This window comes from Phalacrocorax aristotelis, chromosome Z (assembly GCF_949628215.1).
Source record: "Phalacrocorax aristotelis chromosome Z, bGulAri2.1, whole genome shotgun sequence".
In the NCBI taxonomy this organism is placed as follows: domain Eukaryota; kingdom Metazoa; phylum Chordata; class Aves; order Suliformes; family Phalacrocoracidae; genus Phalacrocorax; species Phalacrocorax aristotelis.
This window is the reverse complement of record NC_134311.1, coordinates 46,770,653-46,789,081: the sequence shown is the minus strand read 5'-3', so window position 1 is coordinate 46,789,081 and position 18,429 is coordinate 46,770,653. Positions and strand designations below refer to the sequence as shown.

General features: G+C 36.7%; 1 protein-coding gene across 3 annotated transcripts in view; it reads left to right on the top strand.

Annotated features, from left to right (window-relative positions):
- CCDC171 (coiled-coil domain containing 171) overlaps window positions 1-18,429 on the top strand; it is a 162,743-nt gene that overhangs the window by 106,428 nt on the left and 37,886 nt on the right. For all 3 annotated transcript variants that reach the window (XM_075078194.1, XM_075078192.1, XM_075078193.1), the window contains 2 exons: window positions 939-993; window positions 13,422-13,553. In XM_075078194.1, the coding sequence (XP_074934295.1) occupies window positions 939-993; window positions 13,422-13,553 (187 nt within the window). The remainder of the gene's footprint in view (window positions 1-938; window positions 994-13,421; window positions 13,554-18,429) is intronic.

Here is an 18,429-nt window from a genome sequence, read left to right as displayed (position 1 = left end):
AAGCCAATCTTACCTTTCTGGCCACCTTCCTCTATTTGTTGTAAGAATAGTATGAATCAAGAAATGAGGAAGCAGCCGTCATTCCAGGCAGAAGAATGCCAGGGTTTTGACTTCTGTTGTAGGAACTGTAAGAGCTCAAGCAAAATACTCACATAGCTGGCAAGGTGAAAGACAATCCTGGAATATTAAGGTGCATTGGCTTTTCTGGCATAGATTCCATTTGATTTCTTGTGTTTTGTTGGCCATGCTATCCTGTTCTCCATAGTCATATGGTATTATGCAATTTCAATTCCATTTCTATTAATGCATCAGATGAGACCAAGTATTTTTATGGCACCATGACTGATCAAAGCAGTCTTTCTTACTGATGCCCTAACCTACAAAAAGGCACGAGTTTAATTCTCCAAACTTCTGTTTCGTAAGGATAGGATACTTGACTGGATTTCTTCTGGAAAAGGACCAGTGGAATGTTCAGGTTTAGGGAAGATAGGAAGACTTATATGGATGTAAGTACATAGTTGTTAGGCCAATATAATTGATGAAAAACAGTGAATTTGTCAGTGTTTTCCAGTATGAGAAGGTAACCTCTTCCTGCTAGAGCCTGGACTCCATTAAACATGCCCTTTGTATCCAAGACTGCAGATTTCTTCTCTAAGAACATGATAGTTGTTCATTGATATGCCTACAAATACAGCTAGTTTAATTGCTTATGCACAACAGAAGCATCTTTCCTATGGAAATATGCCAAATAGTGATCCATGAACTGTATTTTAGGGTTTTCATTGGAGATACAAAAAGGAGAGCTACAAACATAACAGTTTGAGTTATCAATGATTATTTTTAAAGACATGATGGTTATGAAGTAGCAGAAAATTAATTTCTACATCGGTAGAGCTTCAGTTCTATTAACTACTTTGTTTTTTTCCCTCTTGTAATAGAGACAGAGAATTGATTATTAGTCATATGAAATCTGTGGAAGCCACTCTTCATAAGGTAAGAATTTGAAGTGTTCCCCCTGCATTTGTATTTCCAAACACATTGAGGTTTTATGACTTCTTATTCTGAGGGAAGGAAGAGAATAGAAGCTATTGTAAAGTAACACCCTTTCCTTAGAGTTTAAGTTTCCACCTTCAACTTAGTTCATCTCCAAAAACTAGGCATATTTAGTGAAATAAAATACAATTTTGTAGTGCATGGACTTCTTATTTTTTAGATAAAACTCATTACAAAATTTACTTTCCTTCCCTTAATCATTAAGCTCTATTTCTGGTTGCCAAGTGAAAACTATTGTTCATCCAAACAATATGTAATTGCTGCTGAGTTAACTCTCTCTACTGGGTAAGGTGGAGGTCATCTGATGAGGTCACATACATGGTGCCCATAAGACATTTGGCTTTGTGCATGCTACTTTAGTCTTTGATACATGATAAATAAAATAGGAAAGGACAGTAAGTATTAGCCATCAATCAAAAACTTTAATGATATTTTTAAAAACCTTTTTAAAATTAAGTAATCATCTTAAGCTGTCACTTTGACCTGTACTATTTTGCCCTGGTGTAGTAGTATTCTTTGAAGGCCCAGCAAAGCTGTATATATTAATTATTTGGGAGAAAGAGGTGTTTTTAATGGTAGTTCTAGTGGCTGATTGGTTTATAACTGTTCTTAGTCCAGAGCAATACAGAGCAAAAGAAGTGGTTTTATTACCTTGGAGTGTTCATTTCCCTTATAACATCTAGTATTCCCAGCAACATGGGAATCTATCCCCTATTTTAGTTTCTACGTCCGCCAAAACTGCTGTTAATTTAATTTTGAGATACCTTTTTGAAGTTCCTCTTTTCCTTATGTTCACAAAAAGTGGCAGTACCTAAACCATGTGTTTTAGCTGCAGGAAACTGTGCTCATAGCTAATGTCTTCCTTTGTGTCCCCATCTTCTTCATACTACCTTCTTTTAAGCTTGGAAAATCTATGTAAGGTAGAAAGTCCTGTGTTTTTACAGTAATATGTACACGTAATGGCCTTGAGAATGTATTGTTCTGAATTGCAAGTTTACATTTTGATTTAGAAAGCAGTGCTGTTCATGCACAAGGATTGAAATGTTTGCTGAAAGGTTATCAGGAAGTTCACATGCTTAGTACTGATTTTCCTGATCCAATGAATGGATTGAGAAAATGCCATCTGTCTTTGAGAATTTTAGTTACCATATCTGCTTCTTAGCTTTTGATGTACGTAGTTGTTAGGCCCAAATTGAGTAGCAGAGTAATTTATTGTTTCTGGTTTGTCAACCTAAAGAATGAGGAAAACATAATTAGAAGTGTCAGGATGCTCCTTTCAGCAGGAACTACAAAGAATTGATTGTAAATCATTCATAATTCGACATATCATTTCTCCTAGTAGAACAAAGGGAAATTATTGATCTTTGTTTGGGAAATATCTGAAATATAAACCCTACATCATAATGGTAGTTAATTATCTAACATTAATGAACATGGCTTATGTATAAACTATCAAGTTTACGCCATTGTTCTTAAAGGTTTTCTCACACAGTGAAAAATCAGAATGTGATGAAGTAGATGAAATGCTAGTAAAGGAACCACAAGCCTGTCTTTTCCCCCATAGGAATTCTGGGAACTACTTTTGTTTTCAAAAAAGGAATCAAAAGAAAATGGATAAAGTTCAGAATCATCTGGAGTTGAACAAGTTGAACAAGTATTAGCTGCAGATATATTTATGGGAGTTTGAAATCGAACATTGTGGTATTTCTATGTTGATATATTCATGAGGAAATATCCACAAAATTCTACTGCATCACTTGCAGGATCTGTGTTATCAATGCATAATGCTAATTTTTTGCCTATAGAGCTCAGAGGGATTTTACAGACATCCTTAGTAATCTTAGTTAGACTCAGGATAAGACAGTATACACTGATATCCATTAAAGCGACCTCATTTTTTTCTGTACTCTATTACTACAAGAATCCCAGAGGACGCAATGTAGGTACTAGATCATCAGCCTTCGGGAATACTTGGGTGTCACATTCAGCAAACAAAGGAAGAAGAAGCAGAGCTAACAGACACAACATCTATGCATGCTTCTAATACAGCTCTAGACAAGGAATCATTCACAACACTTAACTGGCCCCCCTGTGACTGCATGGAAAATCTAGTATCATACATTTGGCTTTGTCAACAAGTGCTTGGGCATGCTTGTGCCCAGAGTGATTCTTTTAAGACCATTTCAGAGGCACCTTTTTAAATCATCATGAATATTGATGAAGCATAAATGTTGAAGAACTTGAGCACGTGCTGTGCTAAGAGAGAAAATATTTTTAGCATCTAGTTCCATACCCTTCATAACCTGAAACATATTCTTCAGGAGGTTATTTTTTGTCTTATCCTGGGCCTTTTCATGTTAGCTATCTTCATTTGACTCCTGGAGCTGGATTATTTGCACAGGAGTTCCTGATACTATTAAGAGAAGAGATCTTTCTTGGTTTTATACCATCTAAATATTGAAGACAAATATAAAAGTGTGAAGTGAATGTCTTACCAAATTAAAAAAAAAAAAAAATCACCACCAAGAGCAAACGAAGGACTTAAAGAATATTTGGTTTTGGTTCAGTTTTATTCTCATAATATAAAAGACGACCAAAGGGTAATAGCTGAATTTAATTAAAATCTAGGCTCGGAAAACAGATGCAATTTTTCTTCTTCTCTAGAAGAAAACTGAAACTGAAAACTCAGGAAAGTAGAACAGGTTTAAGCATTGGCTGTTTAGAGAATTTGTGTCCATAACTTGACCAATTTCTTTTTTAAAAAAGCCCAACCTAAGATGCAAAATGGTAACAAATTTATTTCTACTGGAAGAGTTCTTAACAGAATTTCCATCTGCTTGAAGTTCAAACATAAGGAGTTTTCTTAAAAACTCTTCTCATCAAGAGAAAAAGCACTTAAGTAAATGTATTATTTAAAACCCATCTGCAGTTCTTTTTTATGTATGAAAAAGAAATTATTTATTGAAACACTTTCAAAAATATTTTGATAAATTATTTTTGTATAAATACACCATTGTTATACTTGTTGTTAAGCTGTATTTCATTATTAATTTCTTCTGTACTTCTTAGTATCATGTTTGCATAAACAGTAAACCTGTTCATTTCAGGCAGCTAGATTCTTTAATATGTAGTTAATGACTTACTAGTTATGGTAATCCCATCAGTGGAAGAAACCATTTTACCGTATCTCCACTAAAATGTTTAGCCTTCCGTTTGTTTTGCTTCTCAGTTTGAGTGGGATAGCCTTGGCCAGCAGCAAGGTGCCCACCCAGCTGGTCTCTCACTCCCCCTCAGCAGGTCAAGGGGACAAAATAGGATGAGAAAGCTTGTCCTTTGGCATATAGACGGGGAGATTGTGTACTAGTTACTGTCACAGGTAAAACAGAGTTGACTTGGGGAAGATTATTTTCATTCCTTTATTAAAATAGATTTGGATAGTGAGAAACAAAGACAAAAAAAATAGCATCCTTCTGCCTTTTAGGCTCAATTTCACTCCTGACTCCTCTGCCCAGAGCGGAATGCAGGGCAGGGGACTGCGGTCCATAACAGGTCCTCGCTGCATCTCCTTCCTCCTCACACTGTTTCCCTGCTCCAGTGTGGGTTTTCCACACAGGTTGCAGTCCTTCAGGTATACCTGCTCCAGTGTGGGCTCTTCGTGGACTTCAGTTCCTTCAGGAACTATCCACCTGCACTGGCGTGGGGTCCTCCAAAGGCTGCAGTGTGAGCATGTGCTCCAGCATGGTCCTCTCCATGGGCTGCAGGGAAATACCTGGTCTGGTGCCTCAAGCACTTCCCTCCTCCAGCTTCTTCTCTGACTTTGGTGTTCACAAGGCTGCTTCTTCCCTCCTCCTCTCCCTGTGTGATGGTTTTTGCCATTTTAAAAATACATTTCCACAGAGGGGCCACCAGCTTGGCTGAGGGGCCCAGCCATGTCCTGCGATGAGTGGGTTGGAACTGGCCAGACCGTCTGTGTCCAGCATGGGGCAGCCCCTGCTCCCTCCTCACAGAGGCTGCCCTGCAGCCCCCACTGTCAGCACCTGGGCACCTGCACCTGGGACAGTGCTGTAGCTGCCTCTTCTTCAGCCTCCCTGCATCCCTGCTCTCTAAATTTTACCTGTGCAAAACACCACCCATGGGAAGTCACCCCAGTGAGTCAGTCTTTACAGAGATACAAAATTGTTTCTATTTGCCCTTGTACTCGTAAAGTCTTGACAAACCTTATGGACTGGCAGAGTTTTCAGCTGGGCCCAGCCCCAGCTGCTTAGGATTTGCCCATTTTAACAGGTTAATAAAATAACATGTCTTCACAAGCTTAGACTGTTACCCACTACTCTGTGAGGCTGATGAGCTGTGATAATGGGTCAGTAAAAAAACACAAAAAAACCTCCCCCCCAAAATAAACTTCTTCCCAATACCAGTTAGCAACCCACTCATTCTGACATTTTGGAACAGTTCAGGGATCAAAGCACCTATCCAGTGTGTTCCTTCCCATTTGGCACTTGGTCAGAAAAATTCTTATTCATCCACTTCTGTAATGCACTTAATTTCTGCTAATTGAAATGTTCTCAAGCCAGCTGGCAGAACAGCTTCCACACAGACCCATCAGTGGTTGTGCCTTCAAATCCTTCCATCATTGTGTTTCTTTGCCTCACTGCTACTCCCCTTCCACTCCCGTTGTCTTCTCTGAAATGTCCCTAATCTGGCTATGCATGAGATTTGGACCCCACAGTTCTACCACTTGAAAAAAATCTGAATGCTGTACAAACATCCTGTTATGTACTTTTAAAATACGAAGACAAAATTATCTTTCTTTATCCAATTTAATGATGGTTTTAATACAGGACAAAGAGACAGTTGGAGATGGAATGAAACCACTGAAGACCTGAGAATTAGTAACATCATAGCATTAGATTGCTATTCCTGATGTGGTCCATAGCAATAAAATGCATTTCCTTGTGACAGTGGTTTGATGGTCTGTAAGAACTTAATTTACAGTAGGCTTAAGTCCATGTACAAGTGACTACATCAGTAAAAACACTCAGTGTAAGTGGCATTACTTGACTTGTAATTGTTAGTTTCAGCAAGAAGACCGCAAATTGATCAGACCTTGAAAAAACAAAACAGTTTTGAGGCCTAAGTTAGCTGCCAGAATCAGACTTCAATAGATATGACCTGAATCTTTTAGGTGTACTGATCCGCCACATTTCTCTGACTTAACTGGCATCTATAGTCTACCATATTATTTAGTTATCTCAATAATTATTTAAAAGCTCTTGTTTTAGAGATATCAGCTTGAAATTTTTTCATACCCTAATGTCACTCCCAGAGCTGGTTCTTCTGTGTTTAGGCACATAACAGAGTCAAGCCTGCTTGTGTGTGTGTGCTTAGGGTCTGTTCATCACTGTGGTCCTTGGTTGTTCTAAACCTGCCCTATCACAAGCCTGTTGAAACAGCGCATACGTGTACCTGCAATAAAATCTCGAAGAAAACCCAATTAGAATATTAAAATTGTAGATGACTGCTGTAAGGAGTTTATAGTAGGAAACAAGGTATTATTTCTCTGTAATAAGAAAATAATACAGTGAAGAGATTGCTTTTTCACCTCCATCTCAAATTAGCACCTCCTCATTTCAATGTTTTGTAAATTACTTTTGTTTCCCACCCCCTAGTAATCTGACTTTCTTGATCCTTGTTCCTAAAGATCGGTTGTGCAGGACATACAGGTGTTAGCACAGCTGGCTTGCTGATGACAACTCTGTCCATATAGCTGTCTAGTGTGTCATCACTCATATTGTTCAGTGTCATTCTGACCTAGCCAAGCTAAAAATGGTACTCCAGCTCAAGAGGGATTTAAAAACCTTGACAAACTAAAGATAAGACATTGCCGAATGTCATATCCATGTGCTTAACTCTTTTCAGTTTAGACATATATAAATAAGTAATTTTAGGGTTCATTTGTCTTCTTTGTCTTTTGTTGGGTTTTGTTTGGTTGGTTTTTTGGGTTTTTTTTTTGTTTGTTTTAAAGGCTGAATACTTTTGCATAGTTTGCCTTCACTAAGGAAAAAAATCTTTGGAGAATTCTGGAATTACTGAATACATTAACTGTTATTTTCTCCAGACAGGTTCATTTTCAGCCCAAGGTCACTGAAATCCATTCATATGGGATGTATTATAGTGCACATGCTGTAACTACAGCGAAGCTTAGGTGCAGTGGTCAATGTTTGCAAAAAAACAACTCTGGATCAAATTAACATCTTATTCAACAGAGCATGTAGAGAGAGTGTGTGTATTAATATGAGAAAGCCTGAATTAAACTTATAGGTAAGCCTGGGATGGTATTGTACTCTGAAAATTAATTTTGAGAATCTTGACTAGTCTTTAAGAAATAAAGAGAAAGGCCAAGCATACCCAAAATATCAGTTTTATGAGATACATGTCTCCTTACACAAATATTGATACGCAGTAATTAACGTTCTTCAAAAAGCCACCTATGAAATGGCTTGTATTGTAATTAAATACAGATTTGCATGGCAATAATCAAAAAGAATCCTCACTAAATCTGTATGCTAATACAGAAATTTTTAGTAGATTTTCAATTAAGTGAAATATTTTATATACCTAATTACATTCATGTATGGCTACCTACAGCAGGGTATGTGCAAATGCTATTCAAAATCTCCGTGATCAACAGAAGTCACACCCTTGGGTTTGAGGATGTATTCCTCCTTTTCATGGAACAGTATGTAGCTGTCTGCTGGTCTTTAATGAGTACTCAAACCTAACTGTGATGGCCATATCACAAGTATCCATTCAGCTGTACTATGTAGCTCTTTTTCCCTGTCCCTCCTATGAGGCACTATTTTGACTAAGCAAGATATGCTGTGATTTGGTGTAGTTTGCTTTGGCCCTCTTGGAAAAAAAAAAGAAAAAAAGAAGAGTTTAAGGGTTGTGGGGTTTTTTGGTTTGTTTTGGTAGGGTTTTTTTGCAGTTCAATTGTCTGCTTTGGTTCCCAACATCATTCCTCTTCTGTTTCAGTCTCTAATTGTGACTATAGTTCTCCAGTTCTCAGATGTTTGACTTAAAGTGCCTTCAGTTTAAGCAATGCACTCTTGTCACAGGCAGTCCCTCTACTTCTGGAGTGATCCTTGATTCCTGAAACACCCTGATGGAAAATATTATGTCAGTGATTTTATAGGCCTTCATTTAATAAGATGAACATACACTTTTTGCGTGATTTCCTTATTTTCAGGACAGACTTAGACTGTGGTGTTTATGAGCAACTGATATGATAGATTGTCTCTTGGATCCAACGAGGTGCTGTGGTGTATACTTCTTTGGATGTCACATGTGCCAAATTCTTCAGCTAATCTTTTGGGGTCTGTATTCCCTTAAAGGGCTAACACTTCAGATGTGTTCACTGTTTTCTAGAGAGCCCATACTCAGGAATGATGTTATCTGGATATATCCTTACAAAGATCATCTGTATTGGCAACTTACTTGAAGAACTACTGCTGTCAACACTATTCAGTAGTATTGTTGGTGCAACTTTGTTCATGTATATTCACCTGTATTATTTTGGTATAGATTAAGACAATCAACAATTCATAACTAAACATAAAAAATTAGGAAGTGTTCATGAAGGTTTATTGCTGTCCAGCAATGTATATAATTTTTTATTTTTCTCCTTAGTTCCATGATCATTTATGCCACTGTTACAAAGACTTGCCCGTTCAAATGAGTTACTATTTCTGTTAAAGTGCTTCTCATCGAAGAAAGCAAAGGGCCACGTTCAGTAGATGTATGTGTCCTTGATTTGTGCAATATGGCCTCCATTCTACATGCTGCCCTGGAGGTATGGACATTAGGCAGCTAAATCAGCCACATATGTACAAGACTGTGATTAAGACTAAGATGTGGTTTGCATTCAAACTGCCTCCTTCTATTTTAAAAAGTTCTAAAACTTTTTTTTTAATTATATGTCACATGCAGAACACGTAACAGTGTGGTAGAACCCATTTTGCTTGCACTCTTTAGAATGATTTGCATAACATACTTGTAGCTTCTGTTATCTCAGCAATATGGTCATCTCAAAGTCAACAGACTATATCATTGTTTGCCATTAACTTAACTCCAAATCACTGCGTCATTGTAGTTTCTGTTCCACTGTTTAAATTGCAGATGATATACTATTAAAAACAGTAGGAGGAAATTAAAGTAAAATAAGCCCAAATTCTTTTACTTTTTAGGTACTATTTTTTATGTAGAATTGGTGAACTTTGAACTTATAAAGGATTCTCCTATATATCTTACATAGTGACATCTATATCCATAAATAATCTTATTTTCTTTTCACCATAAGAAAGCATTGAATTAGGCCCAAAATAACAAACTAAAATCTCAGGTTTGTTGTACCAGTCAGACAGTAACTTGGCAAAGACAATAAGGAGGGGTAAGCCTCCCTAGTTTACCATTTACAGCTTTCTAGCATATTGGCATAACTGGACATACCAGCTCAAACTGTGCAGAGGGAAAACAAAGAAGTGAGCACAGAAGTGGACTGTAGACAAAATTATTATTACGTCTGATCAGCAGAGAATTTTTAATATTATTTTTGGGCATGTAGAATTAGCCCATCAAATTCTACACCTTGGTTCAGTCAATAACGTAACTTTAGTTTATTATTCAGTTTCAGCTTTGATCTGAATTAATCAGTACTTTATTGATTTTAAATTGAGTGGCTATAGTGTTGTCTTCTGCGTTGCTCTCTTAATTAATTAAAAAGCTGAACTGTTGAAAGTCACTATGCTCCTTTGTTTTAAAATATTTTGAGTATTGTAGTAGAGTTGTGTGGATCCATTTGTAATTTTGCCTGTTTTCAGGCAGTGTTTGTGTAAGGCTAAACTGAAAAATCTAATGATCATACTTAGCAGCCCACTGTTGCACTACTTACAATGCTCATGCTTCGTATAAAATTACTCTTGCGACTTTTCATGGACTCAGCCAAAATTATGTTTACTAAAATCAGAAATAGCCAAGATCTTCACTAACATTGGATATAGATAACATTTATGTATTTTTTCTCTATATTAATTTTTGAGTATAGGGAAGTGGAATTGGTTTTAGACATTTTTAATTATTGCAATAAGCCTGATTAGTTGATTAGGTTTTTTAGATTATAGCACTAGGTCTCTAGCCTAAGGAGACCTCTCAGATAAAATAGTCTTGCTTTAGATTTCATGTGGAGGAAAACAAAGTGTCATTAAATGCAAAAAAACCTCCGAAACTTGCAATGTAAACCTTAACTGCATAGGATGGTTTCCCTGTCAAGCTGACACCACCCCCACCCCCCCACCCCCCCCCCCCAAAAAAAAAAAAAAAAAGTTTTAAAAAATAAAATTACCAGTTTTATCTTTACCTGATACTTTTGTAATGTAGGTGTGTATGGGAATACTGTGCTTATTTTATTTCCTTAGAGAATGAGGAAATAATCACAGTCTCCCAACTCTTGTCATTATCTTTCTGGATCTCAAAAAGCAAATAGTCAGGAGGTGATGAAATCAGTTCTTAAGTAAGATTTCATATAGTTATGGCCTATCCAGCATGATTCTATGCAGGCATAGCCAGTATAGTTTTCCATTCCATGAATAGGTAGCCAACTTAATGACTGTTTTCACTTTTAGTGACACAGTATAATAATATTTCCATATTTCTAATATAATCCACTTTAAGGAGATAATAGGTACTCTTCTGGTGCAGTGGTATTAATGGCATAAGTTTACCACAATTTAGCCATTTTAAAAATTGGCTATTGTATTTTACTGTTCAGTGAGTGTCAGGCCATGGTACTGAAATGGAGAGTTTGAAACTAATAGGGTTGAAAGGACTTCCACTGTCTGTATTGTGTGTGTATTATACCTACATTGCTTATACATTGTTTTTTTCCCCCTAGTATTAGCAATCTGCTTTTGTACTTTGACATAGGGATTTCCCTTGTGAATTTTGTCACAGAAAAAAGAGAATCATCAATATCGCAGTTAAACTTGACTTTCAAAGCTAATAGTATCTCATTTGGGGGCTGAAATTTAATAAATTTTCTTTGATTCTGGGTGAGTTTTTAAACATCAAACAATGAATTGGCCAGGGTGCAGTAAAATATTTAGATCTATTGACTACGGTTCAGAAGGGTAGGAGGCAAAACACTGGTGGTTTGATGTTGATAAATTCTTAGTACCTTAATCCACATTAATGTTTTCTTTTATCTGTGTGCATACTGGCAGCAAAGACACTGAAAAGTTAGGATATATAAGCTGTAAAAATGTAAATCAAGTGTATGTATGTGTGTGTGTATCTGTCTGTCTGTCTGTCTGTCTGTCTATCTATCTATCTATCTATCTACCTACCTATCTATCTATCTATGTGTATTTAAAGTAATGCATTTTGTTATATTCAGCAAGGTTAACATCTGACCGGAATTACACATGCTGACAGAACACTCTAGAGAGTATGTTTGTTCCACAGGACTGTATATCCTGAACCTAGTGCACTATGTGTGCAAAAAATGTGTAGAGGACCTTTCCTGTTATAAAAATTGCATCATAGTGCATATGTTTGGCAGCCACAGGTATTGACAGGAATTCTTTAGGTCAACTTGGGAAATGTAGGGCTCCCTATTCCCACAGAACAGAGCAACGAATAAAATAAAATCTTTTCTTCTTTGTATCAGTAGATTTACACACACTTTCAGTCAAAGCAATTTTCAAAGGCTGTGCTATTATTTGAAATATGATCACTCATAATCAACATTTTGCAAAAATTAATTTTTGTAAGTGGTTACAAGAAAGTAATCTGTGATTTAAAATGAATGGACATGGTTTAATTCATGTTTGGTGAGTTCTGAGCAAGGGAGGCTCTGCAAAAAATTGAAATTTATTTTAAATAGTATTTAGTGAAAGGTGTACCTATTGATTTATTTGTATTTAATATATATTTAGTATATGTTTTAGTATTAGACTGTGTGTGGTTCTTAAAGACAGTCAATTATTTTTGCAGTACTAGCTATTGCTACTCAACAGATACAGTCTATGCCAAATGAATGTATTTCATTTATTCATTTGTACAAATATATATTTATATGTTTGTCTCTCCATCTGTATTAGAACCTAATCCAACTAGAGGGATCCCCTGAGGTGGACATGATAATTTTTATATTAAATAGAATGAAAAATGGATGTGTGGCAGGATATGGTATATGAATGTAAGTGATGCGCCCATGGAAGTTACGTGTTAAATATATGGAATTTCACATCCATGCTGGTAGGCTAATTACTTGTTGTCATATGTGGAAAACCGTTGCGTTTTAAATAGAGATAACAATATTCGTCTCGTGTGCAACTCTAGTAAATCTGGTTGCGCTTGAAGACAAAGGCGTTAATCACTTTACCTTGCTGAGAATTTTACCTACGCGTTTGTATCACCCTGAAGACACGTGCGTTTCAAAATTAACACCAGTTTCTGGCGTGGTCAGCAGGTGGCACTGTGACACCAACGGCCCTCACTTACGTTCGTGGCCGTATGCAGCCGCGGCAGGGATACTGCTCGGGGGGTTGTTTTACCCTTTCGTTTCAGACTGCCTGCAAAACTAACCAAATATCAAACTGTCTGAGTTTTGTGCAAATTGTAGCATTTCCTACTCCAAACTGGCATATATAGAAACTCTATGAAAGTCGATTAATACCAATTAGTGCATTATTTGTTATACTGAGTCCACAAGAAGAAATTTAGTAGCAGAGTGATTTGGGTTTGGTGGTTTGTTTTTTTTTTTTCTCCTTCAGTTAATTGCAGGGCTACGGGTTGGTTTATTTTGCTTTATTTGAGGATTATTAATTTTAATCTGGTGTTTAAATAAATTGATATTAAATGAACCTTATTGTTGAGGACTGGTATAATTTCTCTACAGTAGAGAGGACTCACGTGCCAGCTTCTTGTTTGTATGTTCACATGAACTTTTTAATTTCATAGCTGATGTTCGTTTGAGTCAGAAGTACAATTATTATTTCTTTTCTTACAAGATTTTTACAGGGGACTGTTCTGTGAAATGTATATGCCAGGTGGGCTTGTGAGCCCTTAGTGTCTCTTCTTTCCTTCTCATTTCAGACCAGGGGAAGATGCTTTTTCTTCTTAACATTCTCTCCCAGCACTCTGAATTAGAGATTTATTTGCAACGAAAAATCAATTAGTCCTAAATTTATTCATGGATTTCAGGTCCACCGATCAATGCAAGTCCACTCAGTGGGCTCAAGGGGACCCAGTTCATCCCAGTTAATGTGTCTGAAGGGGAATTACCATTGATGCTGTTTTTTTCCCTTTAGGTCAGAGATCAGACCTTGCTGTCACGGACTGCGGCAACCAGGAATGACTTCACCCTGCAGCTACCCAAACTGCACCTAGAGACCTTTGCAGTGGAAGGGCTGAAGGGCAGGCCAGAGGTTGTAGCATTTCAGGTTAGAGTCTAAAATAATCCTGTTTCTTTTTTTCCTTTTTTGTATCTGAGATAGAACAAGAAGCTAGGCTGCTCTGAATGTGTGGGGAACAAAAAGCTCCAAAACTATTGCAGTCAACTGTTGAAAGAGAAATAATTTCTGTATATACTCTTGAATATGGTATTTCAGGGATGATGTGAACTTTAAATTTTGCAGTTATAATGTTAAATACCTGACGGGAGTATGACCATAGAAAAATGCAAATACTATATTTGAAAATTAATATCACTCTATCCCACCCCTTTTCCTCCCCCCTTAATTAAAGCAAGACAAATAAAATAGGAAAACAAAAAGACAGGATTTTTATGCTGCTTCTTGGTCAGTATCAGAATTTTCCATATTACAGTTTTAGAAGTAATAGTGATTTTGACCATTCCTAATTTAAAAGAAACTGCTAATTACGATGCTTAAATATAGAAGCTATTTTGTTCATGTAGGTTTAAAAACTTGTATGTTTCAAAATACTAATTGTTAGGAGGAAACAGTGGGGAAAAAAAGAAATTAAAATGTACATATTTTCAGCTCTGAAAATGGATTCTGTGCAATGCCTCCTTTTTTAAAGTTTTTTCTGTCTTCTTATACACAAACTATCCCTTAGTCTTTATAGCTGTGCAGAATTACTTCATTTGTGTGATACATTATTGCTAAAGGCAGAACATTTTGTTTTCTCAATGAGAGAAAGAAAGGCAGAGTGAGTACATCTTTCATTGTGCTCTTCTGTGTGAATCAGAGAAAGGAAAGCTAGTCATGCAACGTGCAAGGAAGTCAGATAACACAAGTATTGCATAGTGTCTTTACATTTCTGTAGTAATCCTTTTTAATTTATTGTAGATTTTCTGTTCTAGATGCAGTATATAATTTCAGTGACAGGGTCATAAAATCAAATATTCAGGAAAGAGATTCTAAGCTGGGCATTTCTCACTGTTGCCCTCTTGCATGCATGCGTTTTAACATGATCAAGATTCACATTATGTGTATATTATTGTGTTTCCGTAATAAAGTAGGAATATGCAACACCTGAGATTCCCGTGAATTGTAGTTAACACAGCTGTACATGTCTATCAAAGGGTAGAGTTGCAAATGTTTCCCCAGTACAGTGATGATCATTTTAAGGCTGTGCAAAAAGTTCCACAGGTGACATCTTTTCAAACAAGCTGTCATGGTAATCACCAGCTTCTAAATACTGCTCATCTAATTCAGTGGCTGATGCAGTGATAGCTGCCTTTCTTTATTTTTCTTTTTTGTCCCATCCCAACTCACACTCTTTTTTGACCTCAGAATGATCATGGAAGCATTTGCAAGACAGCCTACTCCTTCTTCCTAAGAAGATGAAGAGAATCAGAAGTATGAAAACTTGTATTTCACATTTGAACAGAGTGCTTGTGTTACAACTAGCACAGAGCAATGTATGCACTGGGTAGCTTCCTGGTGGTGCAGTATTGTAAACATACATTTTGTTCACCTGACAGTTCCAAATACACATTGTTACTCTGTACATACACAAACAGCATCAATGTGCAGCTCCTTTTCTCCTTTCCCTTTACCCTTCCCTTTCCCTTCCCCTTTTCATTTTCCCCTCCTCATCTCTAGTTACATAGTGTCTGTATGATAACTTTCTGAGTACATTCTAGAGATTTTATTACAAAATACCCCTCAAATAGCTGGAATCAGCTAACTGATTTTAATTTCACTGTATGCAACCCTATATTAAAGGCAGTTGTTTGCATGCATGGTCTCTATTACTGCTACTATTACATGGATTTTATACTTAGCCTGTGACAAGCACATTTCAGTTAAAGGCCTTATTATTTGCAAGTGGTAGATGTAGAGAGTTTTTTTCCAAGTCTAAATTTATTGATATTTGATGGTTTCTTTCAAAAATTGCATAAAAATTAAGATAATAAATTAGACAGTATGATAGGGATGAAGGACTGTCTATCAGAAGTGTTGAGCACTCACAGAAGATTGCATTCTTTTATTTTTATTATTCATGCATCCAATTCATAGTAGGTGCCTGGAATCAGTAATTAACAATAATTGTATATCTGTTCGTTCAGTATGTATCACTTTTTTAGTATACGAGAGAAAGAAAAAAAGCTGGTATATTTGTATGTGCCTACACAACTGCATAAGTTAACTTTCTTCCAAATTTTTTGGAAAGCAGGTACCTTTTAGGGTGTTTTGAATGGAACCTGCTATCCTTAATTTACTTGATGGGCTCAGCAGCTTAGTGATCTATATTCATTGTCATTGGGAACACAGGTAGTCTTGGAATTTTTAAATTGCTCTTCTCTCTATATGAATGTTTCTTGGGAAAAATATGCTTTCTTTATAGGAGACAAGTAAGAAGATCGGTATAATGAACCTAAGTCTTTTGACTGTGAACTAAGCTATCAGAGATTTGCTTTTTTTGTGGCATACTTAATTAATTATCTAGTAAAACCAGATGGTTGTTTTTTCTAGCAAATGCATCCAACATTCCAAATACCATGAATACTTACAGGGCTGATCAAACAAACACACAAATAAAACCCCTGTCATTTCCAAATGAAATAATTTTTAAGATATATAGGAAGTGGTGTTCATCTTTTAAAGAACGTGTTGTACACTTTAGTGATAGACGTTTAGCTAGTGAAATGAAATATTTGGGACACAAAGTTCTGTGCATCTTCTCCAAAGCCTGCACCTTATGTAGTGGCTCTTGAATTGATAAATTACATAGCAGATTGAAATGTAAGTTATTCTACAAGAATGGTCTTGCACTGAGTGTCTTCTAAAGCCCCCTGCAAGTAGTGAAAGTATGACTTAATTTGTAGGCATTTGTTAAATTCTTGGAAACTGTAACAAGAATGACTATAATAGTTTGAAAATGTCACTTGAGATGGATAAGTAATGAAAAAAGTGCAGCATCTCGAGGAGTAAGATGATATGTTTGCTAAAGCTTTGAAACACTCTCACCTGGGATTTAATTGCTGTGAAGGATGTTATGTCACAAAGTTGTACTGTTTGTTACTTACTTAGTTAAGTTTGAAAGTGGAAAATATGGTATTATTTTCAAGCACCTGAAACACATGATAACAGGATTTGAGGTGTGCTGTTCTGTCCATGCCTGAATGTTCCCACTGAAGACAAAAAGTGGAACTGTATGTGAAGCCTCCAATAAATACAGGATACATGGGTGAAAAAAGAGCAATTGAAATAACATGAGATTCCTAATTCTAGTAGTCATGCTTGGCACATGACTATTTAAATTAACCAGTGAAGGTTATCAGCTCTTTATAAACACAAAATTGAATTGTGCTACACCTTTAGGAAGAGGATAATGTTCTCTTAACTCTCTTTTCTGAAATACGTTATTGGCTCACAGAAAAAGTGGTTGTTCAGAAGATCCATTCTGAACTGTCTCAAGTACTTTTACATCAAATATGTAATTAATACTCATAGCAAGCAATTTGACCTAAAAAACAATGCATAAAGTCCCCAAATAAACCACATAAGGTTTAAAAGTTCATGTATAAATAATTAAGCATTGGTATAATTTCACAATAAATTTCTTCTATTTGGAGTTGTAGACACAGAAGGATGAGAGCTGGTATGAAAGAAACTATTTGAAGCAAATATAGGTACCTCAGACTAGTTTTGCAATAGAAATAGAATGTGTAATGTCTACTTGATGTAGAAGTGCTTGATTCCCAATGAGGGAAAGGCTAACAACATACAAGTCAGTCGCTTTTCCCTGTGCACCTAGGTTGTGCTCTGTATCTACTGTTGTAGGTTGGTCTTACAGCAGATACAGGAGCTATTTAAACAAAGTGGAGGAGCACTGTCTTTATGGATGATGTCCCAGATGTACACAGAAGGAACAGATTTTTTCAGGCATTGTCAGTGAAAAATCGTGGCAACAAGAAACTAGCTGTGGTTGTCAGAATCACATCCCCTGCATGTCCAAATGACATGCATATGGCTCTGTGATCAGTCAGTCACTGATGTTAACACGTGGTAGCTCCCTGCAGCTGTGCAATTAGGGAAAGAGTAATCATTTTCTGTGTCATGGGAACTACCTTGACCTCTGTCTGCAAAGTCTCCATTTGTGTATTTTATTAATTGGCCTTATTCATTTGTGGTAGTTGCTTTTGGTCAGTGTTTGGCATGGGGCGCCTCTTCCTCCTCTAATATCTGGTTGCTAAAGAATATGATGTGACTTCTGTATGTTGGTTGGGAAGAGAACTGGTATTCACAGATGAACTTGTATGGCTGTTTTGCAGGATTTATATAAATTAGAGAATCCATATCGACAAGTTTTGTGAGTGACTTTAATGAGGATGTGAATGTTTAATGCATTTATGTGGTTTATGAAAAAGCAGATGTGAGGATGAGACTGTAGGCAGGCTTCTGGTGTAAAAGGGGTGCACGTACATATATCTGTATTTGTCAGCATTTCTAGGTCTTAGGAGAAAGCATTTCTTTGTGTGCTGCCCTTCACCCAAGATGTAAGATTGACCTGACTGTTGGAAATCCCTTACATAGTTAAGAAAATTTTAGTTTATTATAACCAAGGACTTGAGTAGGTAAATCTGTATTTTTCATTACTAAGCTCTCTCTTAATTTTGAAAGTTACTATATGCTTGTGGTGTGCTTTCTCTCTCGCAGGTGAGTTTGAGATGGGTAAGTTTTCGCTTTGTCTTGTCTGTCTCTGTATCCCTCTCTCATTGTCTCCCTCTCTGCCACATGCTCTCGTCCTCTGCTGTATGCTGTCTGTCCGTGTCCTATGTGCATACTTTCCACTGCACGTGTGCTCTTTCTGTTTCACGCTTGCTCACTGCTGCGTGTACACTGC